Here is a 22996-nt window from a genome sequence, read left to right as displayed (position 1 = left end):
TGGCCTCCAATGAGAAATAGTGCAGCAAATTGATTTGGAAAATGCAAAACAGAATTGCCACTGGTTTTAAAGAGGGCATTTCGTCAAATGACTGCACAGTGCTGTAAATGAACCTGGAATGCAGGAGAAGGTGGAGGGGGGCCCGACATGAGGCTTTTGTTTTTCTGAATACTTTCAGGTAAATGATGCTATACCACTGCCATGGAACCCCCCTCCCCCCCCCCCCCCCCCCCCCCCATACTGACATGCAGATTTGAGGGAGGCGCCTTGCTGGGAAAAGGGGGTCTGTGAAGTTCCCTGGAGATTGTCGGAGCATTCGTAGATTACAAGGGGGGGTGCCGCACGGTGGCGCAAACGGTGGCGCAGTGGTTAGCACTGCTGCATCACCGCCCCAAGGACCTGGGTTCAACCCCGGATCACTGTCCGTGTGGAGTTTGCACATTCTCCCCGTGTCTGCAGGAGCCTCACCCCCAGAACCCAAAGATGTGCAGGGTGGGTGGATTGGCCACGCTAAATTGCCCCTTAATTGGAAAAAAAGATTACAAGAAGGGGAAATGCACCTGAAACAAAACTCAAACGGGTGGTCCTACACCTTCCATAAACTTTGATGAAACTGAGTATTCAGTGGGGCGTATAGCGGGCACCCGATGTGAGCCCACCTGTTTTATTAAACCGCCTGTGAAAGGTTTCTACCCCTGTGTCTGTCATGCCTTGCTTATGTATCAAAGGAAACCACTTCAATCTGAAGTGAGCCCCAGCTCTAGTCATGAATCAGGGCGGCATTGCCGAACATCCTTGCTTTGCAAACTTCATTTTCTGCCCCAGGGCCTCTGGTCAGAATCAGCCCAGTTTTAATGCCATCAGCAGATCCTGTCTCGATGCAGTTACCCACATTGGGCAACTCGAGCAGTTGTTACATGTATCACAGACAACCCAGGAAGACTGCCTCTGCCTCATTAGGGATGGTGCATTTGTGTATTGACTTACAGCCAAGGGGAGCGCTTGTGTCACTGTTACACCACCAATAGAGTGTAACAGGAGACTCTAAATCTGCATGAACTCATCCATTTGTTAAACCACGGTCCTCTGTGACTGGAGCTGGTGATTCCTCTGATCTCCCACTTCCCTATATAAATGGAATGGGGCAACTTCTGCCAGTCGTTATTTCAAATTATGTAGAATGTACATCACTTGTTCCAACTGATCTGTATCAGTGTTTCTGCGCCACACGACCCTCCTCCTACTTACTTCACCTGACATTTGCACGACAAAAGTGCCAGGCAATGACCGTCTCCAACAAGAGAGAATCTAACAATCTCCGCTTGACATTCAATGGCATTACTGTCGCTGAATCCCCCACTACTAATATCTTGGAGGTTACCATTGACCAGAAGCTGAACTGGACAAGCCATATCAATACTGTGGCCATGAGCGTAGGTCACAGACTGGGAATTCAGCAGTGAGTAACTCACCACCTGACTCCCCAAAGACTGTCCAAGGCTCAAGTCAGGAGTGTGATGGAATATTCCCCACTTGTCTGGGTGAGCGCAGCTTCAACAGCGCTTAGAAGCTCAACACCATCCAGGACAAAGCGGCCCCGCTTGATTGCCACTGTATTCACCACCTTAAACATTCACTCCCTCCACCAGCGAAGTACAGCGTCAGCCGTGTGCACCATTCCCAAGGTGCACTGCAGCGGCTCACCAGAGCTGCTTGAACAGCATCTCCCAAACCTGTGACCTCTTATCGCCTAGAAGGTCAAGGGCAGCAGATGCATGGGAACACCACCACCTGCAAGATCTCCTCACTACCCTGACTTGGAAATATATCGCCGTTCCTTCACTGTCACTGGGTCAATCTCTTGGAACTCCCTTGCTAACAGCACAGTGGGTGTGCCTACACAACATGGACTGCAGCAGTTCAAGGAGGAGGCGCGGTACCACCTTCTCAAGGGCAATTAGGGATGGGCAATAAATGTTGGCCAACCGGTGACCCCCACATCACATGAAAGAATTAAAAAAGCATAAACATAAACCTCTATTCCTTTCACCCTCATGCGCTTTCTCACTTCCCCGTAAAGGTGTCTATGCTCTCTGTCTCAACTACTCCCTGTGGGAGTGAGCTCCACATTCTCGCCAGGTAAAAACATTCCTCCTGAGTTCCCAATTGAATTTATTGGCTGTCTCATATTTCTGGCTCCTTGTTCTGGTCTTGCCTGAAAGTGGTCCATCCCCACAAATCCTTCCATAACCTTAAAGATTAATGCTGCAGGTACTGGAACTATGAACAAGGCCCACGATGGAAAGGTGGGGGGGGGGGGGGGGGGCGGTTGCGGAGTTGTGCCGGGTAAAACGGAAGGGAAGTACCAGCCAGCAGGCAGGAGTTAGGAGAGGAATTCGAAGAAGTGAATGAAGATGTGCTGAAGAGTAAAGACTTCCAGAAGGCTTTTCAAAGCTGTAGGGAGTCTCATCGAGGGTAAGGGTTTAGGGAAGGAGTGGCAGATTTCGAGGGGAAATGAAGTGAGAGGAGGAATCATTCTTTTGAGATATCACAATTAGAAATAAATTACAATTAAAAATAGCTTTTTACTTGCAAAGCAACAAAACCAATAAAACAATCATGTGCCAGTCCAACACTTGACTTACCTGAGTGAGCAGAGCGCAGCTCCCTTGTGGAACGACTCCAATGTGTTACGCACCAGCACACAGCCACCCTGCCCCAGGCAGTTTCCTGCAAGAGAAACTTCATTGTAAAGTCCCTCTTTTCTCACTGTTTTCTTCCCTTTTGAGGAGAATGATTCTGGCTCTGGGTTGCCAGGCTTGTGCTGATATTTATAAGGTAGAGCTCCCCAGCTGGGGAATTGAGTCTAATTCCAGAGTTCTAATTCACTGTGAGGTGTGACAGTAAGTCAGCCCTAAGCCCCTGCATGTTGCTCAATAACCATTTCCTTATTTCAGCAAAGCTCTGCTCACTGAAGTTTGATTTAGTTGGAAGCTGAAATAGGTTTGTTGCTATTTCTGTTACAAGCGGAAGAGCCATTTCCTATTTATAGATGTGGTAGAATTCCTACAGCATAGGAGGCCCTTCAGCCCATCGAGTCTGCACCTACCCTCTGAAAGAGCCCCCCATACAGGCCCACCCTGTAACCCCACCTAACCTGCACATGTTTGGACTGTGTGTGGGCACAGGAGAAGTTCGGCCCAGTGGTTGGGGGGGGGGGGGAATTATCACTTGTAAAATTTGTAAATGTCACTGAATTAAATATTATTGTTCATCACCACCTTAACGCCTCAGAAACTATAACCCTCCTCCCAGTGGCACACTTGTCCTCACTGACCCGCAATGTCAGGCAGACAATTAGGCCCTCTCAGTGAGATTCTTTAATTCGGAGGAATTAACTCAAGTCATCATCCTTCCCCTGCATCAACCGGGCAGCAGGCACTCAAAGATTAATAAGGGGATCAGGGGTTATGGGGAGAAGACAAGAGAATGGGGATGAGAAAATATCAGCCATGATTGAATAGCGGAGCAGACTCGATGGGCCGAGTGGCCTAATTCTGCTCCTATATCTTATGGTCTTATGGCTGAGAACCTGATGTTTGGTTTTTCTGTCAACTTCATCCCCTGCTCGCAAAGGGGTCATGACGTCCTCCTGGGGGGAGGGGCGGTCACAGTGAGGGCGAGCTAGCCCTCCTCCATGAAGTCAGAGGCGGTGAGGACATCTCTAGATCCTCTGCCCATGTGCACCCTCATCCCCGCACGGCCTCCATCCTCTGTATCCTCAGCATGCTCATCCTCAATGCCCTCCTGCAAGTCTTCCTCATGCCAATAATCAAGGTATCCCTTAGGAAGGTGTCATGTGAGAGTACCTTTAAGAAAGGGGTGTTTATAAAATAGCTGTACTGGGTGTACCTTTAAACAATGGGTGTTTATTAGAGAGCTGCAGTGATGTCAGAGAGTGGGTGGAGCTGGGCTGTCTGTCTGCTTTACTTTCGTTTTTTGAGCAGGCAGCTATAGAGTGAGTTTTTGGTTTTGTTTTCAGAAAGCAGAGCTGCAGTGAAAGCCAGCAGATGTGCATGGATCTCTCTGCAAACTAAAGGCTGTCTCCAAATCAATTGGGTGATTTCAAAGTGCTGACTGCCCTCAATAGTGAATTTAAACCTGATCTTTGTGTTAAAAAGGGCCTTTTGTCTTCCGGATGTTGTTTGGGAATTTATTAAGGGTTATCTGTAGAGTACTGTATTCTTTGGGGATTTATTGGTGTTAATAGTTGTTAAGATGTTTATTGTGGGTTTATAAAGTGTTAACTGGTTTCATAAAGAAACATTGTTTTAGTTTAAAAGTACTGTAGATTTCTGTTTGCATCAACCTGTAGAGTGGGCCGTGTGCACCCCATAACCACAATCTATTAAAAGTTGTGGGTCAGGTGAACTCCATGGTACATTTTGAGGTTCTCTAAACCCTGGCCCATAACAAAGGTCATCGTCCCGCTGCGGAGTCCGGTTGTGGAGGGCACAACAGGCCACGATAATGCGGGACCCTCTGGGTACTGTTTTGCAGGGCCCCACTGGACCTGTCGAGGCAGCAGAACTACGGGCAGGATTCTCCGTTGGCCAACAGCGGAATCGGGAAACGCAGGTGCCGATTTCACGCTAAGTCGCAATTCTCCGTCGCCTCGACAGCACCATCAATGCGTTCCAGAATGCTGTACAGTAAACGCTGTTGGCATATCATTAGCGGGCCTGACCCGGTATTCACCGGGGCCTCCGCGATTCTGCAAGGACATGGCACAGGTGTTGCATCGCCTCCCTCATGAGGTGGCACATGTTGTCCAAAAGCTCCATGAAGGGTAAACGGGTCTTGTAGACCCTTGATGTCCTTCAGCGACTTTGTGTCACCTGCGTGTCCAGCCCCTGATCCTGCCCTCATCTATCACTGCTGGATCTGCCCTCGATGCAACAACTGATTCCATTACAATATCGATCGGAATCCTGCGAGAGATGAGAGAGAGAGTCAGGTTGGTGTCACAATTGCTGACCATCATTACCTCCCCTGGCCCATTGGCCTCCTGGACCTGGACGCAGCCAGTCCCAGAGCTTAGCCAATGGTGACTGCTCACTCACATCTCAGTGCCCTCCCATCTCCAGAACAGGACTGGGCCCGACCTGAGTCCTCGCCCAGTTAGACTTTCCTTTAGCTGCCCCCGCCCCTGCTTCACCCCATACTGCCATGCCTCAGACTCCAGACTTACACAACCCAGCAGGCTCTGTCCCCTTGGACTCTCTGGTGTTTAGTGGTTCTCACCTCCTCCCTCCCTGTCAGAGGTCATGGCGCCTGGTTCCTGTTTTTAGGCAGCAGCAGTGATTCACACTGGTGTGACGTGTGGACAGTGGGAAAATTCACTGAGAGCTGAAGGTGCAACGTTAATCACGCTAAATACCTGGTAATGGATTCAAGTTCATGGAAATCAGCTTTGCGTGGTTCCTGGACATGATCCTGATCGCATCACTGGGGAGGGCCGGGTAAGGTTGCAATCGGAAATCTTACCGGCGCTAATCCTGATTTTGGCCTCGCGCGTGAATTAGTGGCCATTACGGGATTTGCGACTAACGTAGCCACTAAATACCTGCCTTCACAACATAAGACATGAAAATGTACTGAGAATACTTGAAAATAAGGAGGTTAAATGGAGGGAAGAACTTAAACTAATCACAACCACTGGGGAAAGGTCCTGATAAAACTCACAGAGCTAAAGGTTAACAAGTCCCCTGGATCTGATTGCTTTCATCCTTGGGTTTTATAAGAAGTGGCTGCAGAGGTAGTAGATGTATTGGTTATCATCTGACAAAATTCTCTCAAATCTGCAAAAGGTCCCAGTGGATTGGAAAATCGCTGATACAACACTTTTATTAAAGAAAGGAGGGTGACAGAAAACGGAGACTACAGGCCTGTTAGCCTAACATTTGTCAAAGGGAAAAATCTGAGTATGTTGTCACTGCAACAGCAGGAGACACATTGGGCGGGATTCTCCGACCTGCCGGGGGGGGGGGGGGGGGGGGGGGGGGGGGGAGCGGGGGGGGGGGGGGGGCACTTCACACGACGCCGGTCCGACGATCTCCGGTAACCAGAGAATTGGTGCCATTGGCGCCGGCGCAGTCAGGGGCGTTGAATGCGGCCCCCACCCAGCCCGGCGATTCTCGCCGCGCGATGGGCCGAGTGCCCGCCGGCGCCGTTCTTGCATGGTCCTACCCAGGGGGTTTCTTCTCCGCGCCGGCCATCGTGGAGCCTTACACAGGCCAGACCGGAGGGAAAGAGTGCCCCCACGGCACAGGCCCGCCTGCAGATCGGAGGGCCCCGATCGCGGGCCAGGCCACCGTGGGGGCCGCCCCGGGGCCGGATCTCCCCGCGCCCCCCAGAGGCCTCCGCAAGCCGCCCTCAAAGCCAGGTCCCGCCGGTATGGACCTTGTCTAATCCACGTCGGCGGGACTGACCGAAAACGGGTGGCTGCTCAGCCCATCGGGGCCTGGAGAATCGCCATGGGGGGGGGTCACTGCCAACGGCCCCCGGCCAGCGCGGCACGATCCCCGCTCCCGCCCAAAAACCGGCGCAGGAGAATCGGCAGCTGCCGTCGGAACGGCGGGGCGGAACGCCGCCTCCTGGGCATTCTCCGATCCGGCGGAGGGTCGGCAAATCCCGCCCATTATTTATATGGCTAGTCTTGTTCTGTTCTGGTCAATGGTAACCCCCAGGATGTTGATGTCTCGCGATGTTGACTGATGGAAATATATTGGTCCAGGACATTTGGAAGAAACTTTCCTGCTCTTCTTTGAAATAGTGCCGAGGGATCTTCAATCTACCTGACACCAGGGCAGGTGAGGCCTCAGTATGACATTTAATCTTAAAATCTGGATCTGACTTAGTCGTGGCTCACTGCTTTCAAATGAACTTAAAGGAAGCCAGCCAGTTTGGCAGCTGAGCATCCAAGTCATTCACCAGAAATATGTGATGCTCATGTGACCCTGTGCTCACATATTAAATGATGACTGACAAGTCTTGCCAGTCGAGTCTATATTGCACAGGAGGCTGGTGTCCAGCTGGGGTACACACAAATTCGGGGATGACATTGAAGAACAGAACAACTCCAGTTGATATTTTATAACCCAGAACAGCCAAAGGTTTTATTTTATATCAAGAAATCTACTGAGAAAGGTGCAGCCATCATATTCTGGTATTCAACCCATCACAGGTCATTGTCTTAGGTTTTATCAGAAGTGAGAGGTGAAAAGCTGCAGGCAGCGAGTCCATAATCCCAATGAGCATTCAGCAAGAGTCATCTTCCTGGGGCCCGTGAAATGAGTCTTGCTTCTCCTATATTGATGCAGCAAGGAATGTATTATTAATAGCTGCTGTTTGCAATTATTTTGGGTGGACAGCAACATCTGGAACCAATACTTTTACTTGAATGAAATATCTGTGACCTTTTTGCTGAAGTTCTGTTAGCATGTTGGTGAGACTGATATGGATTTACACTTTTTCAGAACCGAATTGTCAAAGCAAGAATGTCGGCTGAATGTTGAGCCTTTTAACAAGAAATACAAAGGGCGAGATTTTCCGACCTTGCCTGCTGATGGGACCTTCCTGGCCCACCGTTGGCTCCCTGCGGCCGGTTCCCAGCGGAGGAGATCCTGACGGTGGCCAATGGCGCCTCTCCCGCCACCGCCGCAAACCAAGCCGTTCGGAGGGTCTGGAAAATCCCGCCCAAAAATTGGTATTTCTATTGATCTTTTTCAGCATCTCAGGATGCCCAAAGCCTTTTACAACCAATGAGGTACTTTTGAAGTGAAGTGTCACTGTAATAATTTGGAAGTGTGGCAGCCAATTTGCAAACAGCAATCTCTCACCAATAATATTTGCACAAACAGGTTCCAAAACAGCTTCTTCCCCGCTGTTACCAGGCTCCTAAACGTCCCTCTTATGGACTGACCTGATTAACACTACACCCCTGTCTGCTTCACCCGATGCCGGTGGGTATGTATTTACATTGTGCACCTTGTGTTGCCCTATTATTTATTTTCTTTTCATGTACTAAATGATCTGTTGAGCTGCTCGCAGAAAAATACTTTTCACTGTACCTCAGTACACGTGATAATAAACAAATCCAATCCAAAGGACATTACTGGAATGTTGTCAGACAAAATTTGAGACTGAACCACATTAGGAAAAGTAACGGTTTGGATTTTGCTAAGTTTCTTAAAGGAGGATAGGTAGAGAGGCAGAGGTTTATCAGAAATTCCAGTACTAGGGCCAGGTTGTCAATGATGGAGCAACTAAACTTGGAGGAGCGCAAGAGACCAGAATTGGAGGAATGCAGAAATTTCAGAGAGCTTGAGGGAGGTTCTGGAAATCAGGAAACTTTACTCTCACTATGCGCCAATGTGTGGTCTCTGACTCAAGCTGTGATAGGGCAAGGATGAAGGAATGCAAAATTGTGTAGCGGCATCAATAACCTTGCCTCATAACTGTGGGAAAGGGGCCTGGGACAATCATCATCGAGTTAACACCCCCAAGTAGCAGGAGAGAAGGCAAAGTCTTAGAAAGGGGAGAAACGGATGACCCAATGTCGGGAGACCAGGAAAGCCCTCTTGCTTGATCATAAGTTTATGCAGAGTTTCCCAAGAATTCTGAGCTGGAAAGACAAAACACGGGAGTACAGGCCTCAAGTAGTGATCAAACTGTAAGAAACTGGTCAGTTCAGACCATGTCCATCCATACTGCTCACTGAGTAATGAGGAAGATAGTCAAACACTGGAGGGGATGCAGAGAAGATCCACAAGGCTGATAATGGAGGTTTGAAGAAAGACTGAGGAGACTCAGGTATGTAAACAGGTAACAGAGATCTCGTCCCACTGAGATGTACGAAACAGTAATCTTTAAATTGAAATTGACATGACGAAAGCAAATGTCGCACTGCTGCCTGGGAGTTATTTTTGTACAAAAGCAAAGTCATCAAAAGAATGGATTCTGGTCACAGCAATGAAGACAGAAACCTGGCACGCGATTCTCTGACCCCCCACCGGGTCGGAGAATCGGCGGGGGCTGGCGTGAATCCCGCCCCCGCCGTGTCCCGAATTCTCCGCCACCAGAGATTCGGCGGGGGCGGGAATTGCGCCGCGATGGTCCGAAGTCCCGCCGCTGTCAACCCTCGCCCGCCGGCATGGATTAAACCTCCTTTTGAACGGCGGGACAAGGTGGCGCGGGCGGGCTCCGGGGTCCTGGGGGGGGGCGCGGGCGATCAGGCCCCGGGGGATGCCCCCACGGTGGCCTGGCCCGCGATTGGGGCCCACCGATCCGCGGGCGGGCCTGTGCCGTGGGGGCACTCTTTTCCGTCCGCCTTCGCCATGGTCTTCACTATGGCGGAGGCGGAAGAGACCCCCTCCCCTGTGCATGCGCGGGGTTGCCGTGAGCGGCCGCTGACGCTCCCGCGCATGCGTCGCCCGGCGAAGACCTTTCGGCCCCGGCTGGCGTGGCGCCAAAGGCCTTTCCCGCCAGCGGGCGGAGCGGAAACCACTCCGGCGCGGGCCTAGCCCCTCAAGGTGAGGGCTTGGCCCTTAAAGGAGCGGAGAATTCCGCACCTTCGGGGCAGCCCGACGCCGGAGTGGTTCCCGCCCCTGGAATAATTTCAGGGACAACTGGATGAAGCATGGAGGGAAAGTAGGAGTGGAGGCAGTTGTCAGGACTGGTGCCGGAGTTAGATGTCAGGCAAGCTGAGGATTACGATCAACAATGCTGACCTGATACTCAGATAACCTCTGAATTTGCGAGGGGAGAAGTTCACCTTGGATGACATCACATTGGGGAGCATCACAGTTTGTAACTCACTCCCGGGTATCTGTTATTCTATATATAAACCACCCAAACCCCTCGATTAGATTCCAGTCTGTAACTCACTCCCGGGTATCTGTTATTCTATATATAAACCACCCAAACCCCTCGATTAGATTCCAGTCTGTAACTCACTCCCGGGTATCTGTTATTCTGTATATAAACCACCCAAACCCCTCGATTAGATTCCAGTCTGTAACTCTCTCCCGGGTATCTGTTATTCTATATATAAACCACCCCGAACCCCTCGATTAGATTCCAGTCTGTAACTCATTCCCGGGTGTCTGTTATTCTATATATAAACCACCCCGAACCCCTCGATTAGATTCCAGTCTGTAACTCACTCCCGAGTATCTGTTATTCTATATATAAACCACCCAAACCCCTCGATTAGATTCCAGTCTGTAACTCACTCCCGGGTATCTGTTATTCTATATATAAACCACCCAAACCCCTCGATTAGATTCCAGTCTGTAACTCACTCCCGGGTATCTGTTATTCTATATATAAACCACCCTGAACCCCTCGATTAGATTCCGGTCTGTAACTCACTCCCGGGTGTCTGTTATTCTATATATAAACCACACCGAACCCCTCGATTAGATCCAGTCTGTAACTCACTCCCGGGTATCTGTTATTCTATATATAAACCACCCTGAACCCCTCGATTAGATTCCAGTCTGTAACTCACTCCCGGGTATCTGTTATTCTATATATAAACCACCCAAACCCCTCGATTAGATTCCAGTCTGTAACTCACTCCTGGGTATCTGTTATTCTATATATAAACCACACCGAACCCCTCGATTAGATTCCAGTCTGTAACTCACTCCCGGGTATCTGTTAGTCTATATATAAACCACCCTGAGCCCCTCGATTAGATTCCAGTCTGTAACTCACTCCCAGGTATCTGTTATTCTATATATAAACCACCCGAACCCCTCGATTAGATTCCAGTCTGTAACTCACTCCCGGGTATCTGTTATTCTATATATAAACCACCCCGAACCCCTCGATTAGATTCTAGTCTGTAACTCACTCCTGGGTATCTGTTATTTATATATATAAACCACCCCGAACCCCTCGATTAGATTCCAGTCTGTAACTCACCCCCGGGTATCTGTTATTCTATATATAAACCACCCCGAACCCTCGATTAGATTCCGCCGGCGTGGATTAAACCTCCTTTTGAACGGCGGGACAAGGTGGCGCGGGCGGGCTCCGGGGTCCTGGGGGGGGGCGCGGGCGATCAGGCCCCGGGGGATGCCCCCACGGTGGCCTGGCCCGCGATTGGGGCCCACCGATCCGCGGGCGGGCCTGTGCCGTGGGGGCACTCTTTACCGTCCGCCTTCGCCATGGTCTTCACTATGGCGGAGGCGGAAGAGACCCCCTCCCCTGTGCATGCGCGGGGATGCCGTGAGCGGCCGCTGACGCTCCCGCGCATGCGTCGCCCGGCGAAGACCTTTCGGCCCCGGCTGGCGTGGCGCCAAAGGCCTTTCCCGCCAGCGGGCGGAGCGGAAACCACTCCGGCGCGGGCCTAGCCCCTCAAGGTGAGGGCTTGGCCCTTAAAGGAGCGGAGAATTCCGCACCTTCGGGGCGGCCCGACGCCGGAGTGGTTCCCGCCCCTGGAATAATTTCAGGGACAACTGGATGAAGCATGGAGGGAAAGTAGGAGTGGAGGCAGTTGTCAGGACTGGTGCCGGAGTTAGATGTCAGGCAAGCTGAGGATTACGATCAACAATGCTGACCTGATACTCAGATAACCTCTGAATTTGCGAGGGGAGAAGTTCACCTTGGATGACATCACATTGGGGAGCATCACAGTTTGTAACTCACTCCCGGGTATCTGTTATTCTATATATAAACCACCCAAACCCCTCGATTAGATTCCAGTCTGTAACTCACTCCCGGGTATCTGTTATTCTGGATATAAACCACCCAAACCCCTCGATTAGATTCCAGTCTGTAACTCACTCCCGGGTATCTGTTATTCTGGATATAAACCACACCGAACCCCTCGATTAGATTCCAGTCTGTAACTCACTCCCGGGTATCTGTTATTCTATATATAAACCACCCAAACCCCTCGATTAGATTCCAGTCTGTAACTCACTCCCGGGTATCTGTTATTCTGGATATAAACCACCCAAACCCCTCGATTAGATTCCAGTCTGTAACTCATTCCCGGGTGTCTGTTATTCTATATATAAACCACCCCGAACCCCTCGATTAGATTCCAGTCTGTAACTCACTCCCGAGTATCTGTTATTCTATATATAAACCACCCTGAACCTCTCGATTAGATTCCAGTCTGTAACTCACCCCCGGGTATCTGTTATTCTATATATAAACCACCCTGAACCCCTCGATTAGATTCCAGTCTGTAACTCACCCCCGGGTATCTGTTATTCTATATATAAACCACCCTGAACCTCTCGATTAGATTCCAGTCTGTAACTCACTCCCGAGTATCTGTTATTCTATATGTAAACCACCCTGAACCTCTCGATTAGATTCCAGTCTGTAACTCACCCCCGGGTATCTGTTATTCTATATATAAACCACACCGAACGCCTCGATTAGATTCCAGTCTGTAACTCACTCCCAGGTATCTGTTATTCTATATATAAACCACCCAAACCCCTCGATTAGATTCCAGTCTGTAACTCACTCCCGGGTATCTGTTATTCTATATATAAACCACCCTGAACCCCTCGATTAGATTCCGGTCTGTAACTCACTCCCGGGTGTCTGTTATTCTATATATAAACCACACCGAACCCCTCGATTAGATCCAGTCTGTAACTCACTCCCGGGTATCTGTTATTCTATATATAAACCACCCTGAACCTCTCGATTAGATTCCAGTCTGTAACTCACCCCCGGGTATCTGTTATTCTATATATAAACCACACCGAACGCCTCGATTAGATTCCAGTCTGTAACTCACTCCCAGGTATCTGTTATTCTATATATAAACCACCCCGAACCCTCGATTAGATTCCAGTCTGTGTCGCACTCCCGGGTATTTGTTATTTTATGTATAAACCACCCTGAACCCCTCGATTAGATTCCTGTCTCTAACTCACTCCCAGGTATCTGTTATTTTATACATAAACCACCCTGAACCCCTCGATTAGATTCCAGTCTGTAACTCACTCCCGGGTATCTGTTGTTCTATATATAAACCACCACGAACCCCTTGATTAGATTCCAATCTGTAACTCACTCCCAGGTATCTGTTATTCTATATATAAACCACCCCGAACCCCTCGATTAGATTCCAGTCTGTAACTCACTCCCGGGTATATGTTATTCTATATATAAACCACCCCGAACCCCTCGGTTAGATTCCAGTCTGTAACTCCCGGGTATCTGTTATTTTATATATAAACCACCCTGAACCCCTCGATTAGATTCCAGTCTGTAACTCACTCCCGGGTATATGTTATTCTATATATAAACCACCCTGAACCCCTCGATTAGAGTCCAGTCTGCAACTCACTCCCGGGTATCTGTTATTCTATATATAAACCACCCCAAACCCCTCGATTAGATTCCAGTCTGTAACTCACTCCCGGGTATCTGTTATTCTATATATAAACCACCCCGAACCCCTCGATTAGATTCCAGTCTGTAACTCACTCCCGGGTATATGTTATTCTATATATAAACCACCCCGAACCCCTCGATTAGATTCCAGTCTGTAACTCACTCACGGGTAACTGTTATTTTATGTATAAACCACCCTGAACCCCTCGATTAGATTCCAGTCTGTAACTCACTCCCGGGTATATGTTATTCTATATATATACCACCCTGAACCCCTCAATTAGATTCCAGTCTGCAACTCACTCCCGGGTATCTGTTATTCTATATATAAACCACCCCGAACCCCTCGATTAGATTCCAGTCTGTAACTCACTCCCGGGTATATGTTATTCTGTATATAAACCACCCTGAACCCCTCGATTAGATTCCAGTCTGTAACTCACTCCCGGGTATATGTTATTCTATATATAAACCACCCTGAACCCCTCGATTAGATTCCAGTCTGTAACTCACTCCCGGGTATATGTTATTCTATATATAAACCACCCCGAACCCCTCGATTAGATTCTAGTCTGTAACTCACTCCTGGGTATATGTTATTCTATATATAAACCACCCTGAACCCCTCGATTAGATTCCTGTCTCTAACTCACTCCCAGGTATCTGTTATTTTATACATAAACCACCCTGAACCCCTCGATTAGATTCCTGTCTCTAACTCACTCCCAGGTATCTGTTGTTCTATATATAAACCACCACGAACCCCTCGATTGGATTCCAATCTGTAACTCACTCCCAGGTATCTGTTATTCTATATATAAACGACCCCGAACCCCTTGATTAGATTCCAGTCTGTAACTCACTCCCCGGTATCTGTTATTCTATATATAAACCACCCCAAATCCCTCGATTAGATTCCAGTCTGTAACTCACTCCCGGGTATCTGTTATTCTGTAAATAAACCACCCCGAAACTCTCGATTAGATTCCAGTCTGTAACTCACACCCGGGTATCTGTTATTCTGTATATATATCACCCCAAACCCCTCGATTAGATTCCAGCCTATAACTCACTCCTGGGTATCTGTTATTCTATATATAAACAAGCCCAAACCCCTCGGTTAGATTCCAGTCTGTAACTCCCGGGTATCTGTTATTTTATATATAAACCACCCCGAACCCCTTGATTAGATTCCAGTCTGTAACTCACACCCGGGTATCTGTTATCCTATATATAAACCACCCCGAACCCCTCGATTAGATTCCAGTCTGTAACTCACTCCCGGGTATCTGTTATTCTGTATATATACCACCCCAAACCCCTCGATTAGATTCCAGTCTGTAACTCACTCCCGGGTATCTGTTATTTTATATATAAACCACCCGAACCCCTCGATTAGATTCCAGTCTGTAACTCACTCCCGGGTATCTGTTATTCTATATATAAACCACCCGAACCTCTCGATTAGATTCCAGTCTGTAACTCACTCCCCGGGTATCTGTTATTCTATATATAAACCACCCCGAACCCCTCGATTAGATTCCAGTCTGTAGCTCACTCCCAGGTGTCTGTTATTCTATATATAAACCACCCCGAACCCCTCGATTAGATTCCAGTCTGTAACTCACTCCCGGGTATCTGTTATTCTATATATAAACCACCCCGAACCCCTCGATTAGATTCCAGTCTGTAACTCACTCCCGGGGATCTGTTATTCTATATATAAACCACCCCGAACCCCTCGATTAGATTCCAGTCTGTAACTCACTCCCGGGGATCTGTTATTCTATATATAAACCACCCCGAACCCCTCGATTAGATTCCAGTCTGTAACTCACTCCCGGGCATCTGTTATTCTATATATAAACCACCCCGAACCCCTCGATTAGATTCCAGTCTGTAACACACTCCCGGGTATCTGTTATTCTATATATAAACCACCCTGAACCCTCGATTAGATTCCAGTCTGTAACACACTCCCGGGTATCTGTTATTCTATATATAAACCACCCTGAACCCCTCGATTAGATTCCAGTCTGTAACTCACTCCCGGGTATCTGTTATTCTATATATAAACCACCCCGAACCCCTCGATTAGATTCCAGTCTGTAACTCACTCCCGGGTATCTGTTATTCTATATATAAACCACCCCGAACCCCTCGATTAGATTCCAGTCTGTAACACACTCCCAGGTATCTGTTATTCTATATATAAACCACCCCGAACTCCTCGATTAGATTCCAGTCTGTAACTCACTCCCGGGTATCTGTTATTCTATATATAAACCACCCCGAACCCCTCGATTAGATTCCAGTCTGTAACACACTCCCAGGTATCTGTTATTCTATATATAAACCACCCCGAACTCCTCGATTAGATTCCAGTCTGTAACTCACTCCCGGGTATCTGTTATTCTATATATAAACCACCCTGAACCCCTCGATTAGATTCCAGTCTGTAACTCACTCCCGGGTATCTGTTATTCTATATATAAACCACCCCGAACCCCTCGATTAGATTCCAGTCTGTAACTCACTCCCGGGTATCTGTTATTCTATATATAAACCACCCCGAACCCCTCGATTAGATTCCAGTCTGTAACACACTCCCAGGTATCTGTTATTCTATATATAAACCACCCCGAACTCCTCGATTAGATTCCAGTCTGTAACTCACTCCTGGGGATCTGTTATTCTATATATAAACCACCCCGAACCCCTCGATTAGATTCCAGTCTGTAACTCATAATTTATAAATCAGCGGCTTTTCGGCCTCAATTATGTTCACAAGTGATGAGGCTGGACGAGGAAGGAGGTAGTGGCAGATTATAAATAAATCCTGATTTGGATTTGGCAGTGCAGGCGCTGTGCAGCTGTTTAACATGCAGGGCCAGGTTATTAGCTCCTTGTGTCAGTAACCGTTTTACTTCGGGGAGCAGGCACAAGGAAGTAAATCTGTCTTCATTCTCACTGATTTGTGCCGTCAGATTGATGAGGTACGCTTGAGCACCAGGCAGACTGCAGAGTGACAGGTTCTGCCACAGAGCCCAGGCTGCCTGCCCCGGGCATGGTCAGCGAGCCCAGGCTGCCTGCCCCGGGCAGGGTCAGCGAGCCCAGGCTGCCTGCCCCGGGCAGGGTCAGCGAGCCCAGGCTGCCTGCCCCGGGCAGGGTCAGCTCACTGCAGAGTGACAGGTCCTGCCACAGAGCCCAGGCTGCCTGCCCCGGGCAGGGTCAGCGAGCCCAGGCTGCCTGCCCCGGGCAGGGTCAGCGAGCCCAGGCTGCCTGCCCCGGGCAGGGTCAGCTCACTGCAGAGTGACAGGTCCTGCCACAGAGCCCAGGCTGCCTGCCCCGGGCAGGGTCAGCGAGCCCAGGCTGCCTGCCCCGGGCATGGTCAGCGAGCCCAGGCTGCCTGCCCCGGGCAGGGTCAGCTCACTGCAGAGTGACAGGTTCTGCCACAGAGCCCAGGCTGCCTGCCCCGGGCAGGGTCAGCGAGCCCAGGCTGCCTGCCCCGGGCAGGGTCAGCGAGCCCAGGCTGCCTGCCCCGGGCAGGGTCAGCTGATGGATTTCACACTCAATATACCCGTCACCTTTTATGATGTCAGCCAAATGCATGTTTTCCCCTGACTGTCTCTGACGTACTAGGATGCTGCCAGTACCTATTATTATAATTTATGCTGTATTCTAATACCTGAAAGTCTTGTAATCCACTTGTTGATTTTTGGATTATGATCCTATGGACATCAATCAGACATTTACAATTTACAAAATGGAACTTTCACAGAGCATTACTCTCACCAGCTGGTTCAATCCCACTCACATGAGAAAAACACCCAAATACCACAGGGGAAAAACTTACCCCGTCCAGTTCGAGGTGCAATGTCCCATCTGCCACAGAACCCACATTCTCACACGTGAAAACAAGAACGTCCGATTCAACATCTTTTTGAAATGTAGTCACTTTGTAGGGTAGGGAACGAGGGCATCGCACTCAGCCAGCTCTCAGACACAGCACCATGAGAGTGGCAAGAGTTCAGTAAGAACACGAGGGCCTGGATTCTCCGAGCTGCTCCGGGTCGGAGAATCCCCGGGGCGAGGCACGAATCCCGCCCCTCCGCCCCAACGCTGGCTGCCCTATTCTCCGGCGCCGGTTTTCAGGGGCTGGCGGGATTCCCGCTACGCCGGTTGGGGCCCCGATGGGCCGAGTGGCCATCCAGTTTTGCCCAGTCTGGCAGGTAAGTCCCGGGAGGGGGTGGGGGGTGGGGGGATCCGACCCCGGGGGGTCCCCCATGGTGGCCTGGCCCGTGATCGGGGCCTACCGATCCTGCGGGCGGGCTGGTTCCGCGGGGGCCTTCTTTCCTCCACGCCGGGCCCCTGTAGGGCTCCGCCATATTGCCCGGGGGCTGGCGCGGAGAAGCGACCCCCCGGCATGCGCGGACATTCGCCAGCCGGTCCGCGCCTGCGCGAGGTCATGCCGGCCGTTCTGCGCTTGCGCGTACTCGCTCAGGCACTTGGCCGCCGGCTGGAGCAGCGGCAACCATTCCGGAGTCAAATTAGCCCCCGGGAAATTGGAGAATTCTTCACTTTCGGGGGCTGTTGACCCTGGGGTGGTTAGTGACGGTTTTCCCGCCAGCGCGGGGACATTTTCAGAGAATCCCGCCCACGGAGTCTACACCGAGTGAGATGAAAGAACTTTGGTTTATTCACAGTTCGAGCTCCCGTAGAGCCCCACCAAGTCTCTCCTCAATTGATGCCTCACTGACCGACCTTTTATACAATGCGGGATGGAGTTCCGCCGCCCCTCAGCGGGGGGATCTCATACTCCGCGAGGGCCACCGGCCAATGTAACATAACGATTCTCGATGCGGGGTAAAGGATAACGGTCTGACCTCAAAGCCGCCAATTAATAGTCTCCGCAGAGGCGGACTGTCTTATCCAGCTTCGTGACGGGGACCACCGGCACCAGACAATCAGCGGAATACACAGGTCTAATGATGCCCAAACTCTCCGAGTGACACAGTTTGGTCTTGACTTTCTCACTAAAGCGGAGGGAACAGGTGGGCTCGGAAATATTGGGGCTGGGCTTCCGGAACCACCTGGATCTTGGCTATGGCCCCTTTAATTGTACCCAAGCCAGGTTGGAAAACCTCGGGGAACTTGCCCAGAACCTCACACTAACTGTCAGATCCCACTTTGAGGATGTGCAGCTGGTGCCACAGGCTCGGGCCGCTCCCTTGCACGACAATGAGGGGAAGGCGAACCGATTGGGGCCCATAAACTACTGGAGTAAGCGTCTTCCCCACAATATTCAGTCGCCCGCCAGTTTAAGTGGCCAAACAGGCCGACGTAACAACCAAGGTCAAAGTGTGCACACACCGTGTTTAATAAGATCAAAGGTGTTCTGCCCCAGCACAGAGACAGTTGCTTCTGTATCGAACTCCATCCACGAGAACCATGGGGAAGATAATCAGCCCCACCCCATAAGCCCTATGCGGGATATGACCAAGTTAATCTGTCTTTAGTGACGCTAATTGAGGGATGAATAATGCCCTGTACACGGACAGGGGTCTTCTGCTTTTCTTTGAAAGAGTGACATGGGATATTTTATGTCCATCTGAGAAGGATGTCGAGCCCTCGACTTAATGATTCCTCCGAAATGGTGCTCCTCCAATAATGCTGCACACCCAGCACTGTCCTGGTGTGTTAGCCTGGATTATGGAACCAAGTCAAGGAGTGGGACCTGAATTCATAATTTTCTGGCTCAAAAGATGAGACTGAGTCATGGCGACAACTAGCTACAATCAGACCTAATTAATGATGCTGGGCCTCTATCTCCATAGCCAACATGGCAACTTCAGAAAACACCAGACTAGTCAGCCCTGAAAACAAAGAACAAGAAATTCACAGTGCATCGATCAGAATAGATTGAAACGTTTTGGGATCAAGCCAAGAAGGAGAAGAGTGGAGAGATGGCGAGCATTGACACCTCCAACTACTGTCACAGACACACCTTGGCCATTCACAGGTGGGGAAGCACATTTGGCCTATTCAAACTGATCGACCAGAGAACTCCGCACTATTCAGGTACACCCATTATGGGGTAAACATCGCATGTCTTCTCAAGGGAAAGGTTGGAAGAGTTGTTCGAGGCAGACTCAGGACTGAAGGAGTACGCTGTGCAAAGCAGCTCAGTCCTGGTGTGGGTTTATAATCCTACTCTGAGCAGCAAAAGGAAAGTTGTGTATATTGTCACGTGAGCGTCCCTTTAAGAAAGGTTCAGTCTCTTATCACGTGACTTGTAGCACATTGGGCTGTGGCTGTCGGTGAGAGAGTTTTTTTTTAGGATTGTTTCAGTTTGACTGCTTTGGACTGCAGGAGAAGAAAGACGTGTTTTCCCTGTTTTCATTTTAAAAGCCGTTCCAGTAAAAAGCCCATTGGTTGTGGCTAACTGCCTTGATAACTTTAAAGATATGGTTGCTTTCCGGAAGGGGTAAAGGAGTTTGTATCTGCTGGTTGAAACTGGCTCAGAATTTCAGGAAAAGGACCAGCCCCATTCAAGTGAGAGTACAGTGTGATGGGCCACGCCCTTGAAAAGGGGCTTTGATTCAATTGGATTTTGTTTTTGAATTGGAACAGTTAAGGGGGGAATTTATTCAGTGTTATACATAGATTACTGTAGCTGTGTGTGGTGTCTTTATGTTTGTAATTGATACAAATTATTGCTGTGTTTATATATTATATATATATATATGTTAACTACATTCTTAGAATAAACCTTGTTTTGATTAAAGTGTCTGGGAAATCTGATGAATCACACCTGCAGCGAAGGCTTTTGTATTCACCCAAGCCAAATTCACCATGAAGGTTGTAGGTCAGGTGACCTTCATAATACTCTTTGGAGTTTCTCAGCCCTGGCCCGTAACAGTATATCAATATTCCGAGCGAGTGGAGCTGGTGGTAGTTTGTGTGTCAGAAATGAGCAGGCTGGATCAGAAAGACTGGTGGAGCAAATAGAGAAACTCCCTTTGTTGTAGTAAGTGCTGCTCTCCTTAACTGGGAGATTAATGAGTCTCCTGCTGACCTAACCTGCACTATATTGGCTATCAGTGCTCTCAATATAGTCTGCAATATCTGTCTTTAGTCCCATATCTCATTCTGGATTAGAACCAGTTGTTACTTCCCGAAAGCAGTTAGCAGAATGGATTTGACACAGGTGAACTATTTTGATCACTGAGATTGATGCAGTGAAATTTTCATATAATTCCATTGGTTTCCTAACCAGCACTTCAAATTAAATATGTTTTAAATTCATCCTCCAAAGACTCTCCTGTTTGGCCTTCGACCTTGCATTCTGCTGAGAATAATACTCAGCTTCCCAAAGGCTGACTTGCAACAAATCTCATTTCCCCGTCACCTTTGTGCTCACTGGCCGACACTGGCTCCCAAACTGGCAACGCCTCAGTTTAAAAATCTCGGGCTGGATTCTACGTTTCAGCGGCTAAGTGCCGGCTAGAATGGAAAACTCCCGGCGTTTTACGATGCAAAAATCGGCGCCGAACCCTCACCGATTCCAGGACTGGTGAGGGGCGAGCAGCGGTGTCGGGTGAAACTCCCGGCTCCCGCGCTGGAAACGGCCGGAGAATGACCATGCCAGCGGCATGGGTCCCGGCCGAGGGTGGTGACACTGGACACAGTCTGCACTGCCAGACCGGGTTGCCGACGGCTGAGACCACACATGTCCCGTGTGGTCGGGAACTCGGCCCATCAGGGACGGAGCATTGTGGGAGGGCCTGCCAATGATGCGCCAACGGCACGCGACAGAATGATGCCATTTTGGAGGGGGAGCATGGCTGACCAGCGTCAAACTGGCGCAGGTCCCTATTTGGGTATCAGAGTCAATTCTCCGCCCGATCATCGATTACGGTGTCGGGCAGCAGAGAATCCTGCCCGAAGTGTTGACGCCATCGGAACATGTGCGTGAAACCGTCACTAATTCCAGTACCGGTGAGGGGCTAGTACTGGCACCGACTGAAACTCATGGCGCCCGAGCCGAAAACGGCCGGAGAATGGCCGGTCCTGGTGCACGCATGCGCACGGCTGACGCCTGCACCGGTTGTGCCATACAGCATGGCGCCAGCCATACGCGAACCCAACTGCCATCCACAACCCCACAACCCAGCCCCGGCAACACCCCACCAGTCCCCCAGCCCTAGCAGAAGCCCCCGCCAGCCAGCGGCAAGGATCCCGGCCGAGTGTGGTGGCGCTGGAAACAGTCCGCAGCCGGCCTCCCGGGTGACCGCATGGTTGGGACCACATGCGGCCCGCGCCATCGGGAACTCAGTCCATCGGTTGGAGCATCGCGGATGCGCCGGCTGATGACGCTCCCAACGCCGTTGAAACGGTGCGCGTCACAATGATGCTAGTTTGGAGGGGGCGGAGGATGGCGGTCCGCCGTCTAACTGGCGCCGGCCCCGATTTCGGCGTGGAAATCCATTCTCCACCCAATCGCTGATCAGGATTTCGGCGTGGAAATCCATTCTCCACCCAATCGCTGATCAGGATTTCGGTGTGGAAATCCATTCTCCACCCAATCGCTGATCAGGATTTCAGCGTGGAAATCCATTCTCCACCCAATCGCTGATCAGGATTTCGGCGTGGAAATCCATTCTCCACCCAATCGCTGATCAGGATTTTGGCTTGGAAATCCATTCTCCACCCAATCGCTGATCAGGATTTCGGCGTGGAAATCCATTCTCCACCCAATCGCTGATCAGGATTTCGGCGTGGAAATCCATTCTCCACCCAATCGCTGATCAGGATTTCGGCGTGGAAATCTATTCTCCACCCAATCGCTGATCAGGATTTCGGCGTGGAAATCTATTCTCCACCCAATCGCTGATCAGGATTTCGGCGTGGAAATCCATTCTCCACCCAATCGCTGATCAGGATTTCGGCGTGGAAATCCATTCTCCACCCAATCGCTGATCAGGATTTCGGCGTGGAAATCCATTCTCCACCCAATCGCTGATCAGGATTTTGGCGTCGGAATCTATTCTCCACCCAATCGCTGATCAGGATTTCGGGGTCAGAATCTATTCTCCACCCAATCGCTGATCAGGATTTCGGCGTGGAAATCCATTCTCCACCCAATCGCTGATCAGGATTTCGGCGTGGAAATCCATTCTCCACCCAATCGCTGATCAGGATTTCAGCGTCGGAATCCATTCCCCACCCAATCGCTGATCAGGATTTCGGCGTCGGAATCCATTCGCCACCCAATCGCTGATCAGGATTTCGGCGTGGAAATCCATTCTCCACCCAATCGCTGATCATGATTTCGGCGTGGAAATCCATTCTCCACCCAATCGCTGATCAGGATTTCGGCGTGGAAATCCATTCTCCACCCAATCGCTGATCAGGATTTCGGCGTGGAAATCCATTCTCCACCCAATCGCTGATCAGGATTTTGGCGTCGGAATCTATTCTCCACCCAATCGCTGATCAGGATTTCGGGGTCGGAATCTATTCTCCACCCAATCGCTGATCAGGATTTCGGCGTGGAAAT

General features: G+C 50.0%; 1 protein-coding gene across 1 annotated transcript in view; it reads right to left on the bottom strand.

The window, feature by feature from the left end:
• The window catches only part of LOC140394757 (ran GTPase-activating protein 1-like), a 608923-nt gene that overhangs the window by 89678 nt on the left and 496249 nt on the right, over positions 1-22996 (bottom strand). The window contains exon 8 of the mRNA XM_072481973.1: positions 2646-2730. Coding sequence (XP_072338074.1) covers positions 2646-2730 — 85 coding nt within the window. The remainder of the gene's footprint in view (positions 1-2645; positions 2731-22996) is intronic.

This window comes from Scyliorhinus torazame, chromosome 18 (genome assembly GCF_047496885.1).
Source record: "Scyliorhinus torazame isolate Kashiwa2021f chromosome 18, sScyTor2.1, whole genome shotgun sequence".
In the NCBI taxonomy this organism is placed as follows: Eukaryota; Metazoa; Chordata; class Chondrichthyes; order Carcharhiniformes; family Scyliorhinidae; genus Scyliorhinus; species Scyliorhinus torazame.
The sequence above is the reverse complement of the archived record's forward strand: the minus strand, read 5'-3'. Positions and strand labels throughout refer to the sequence as shown.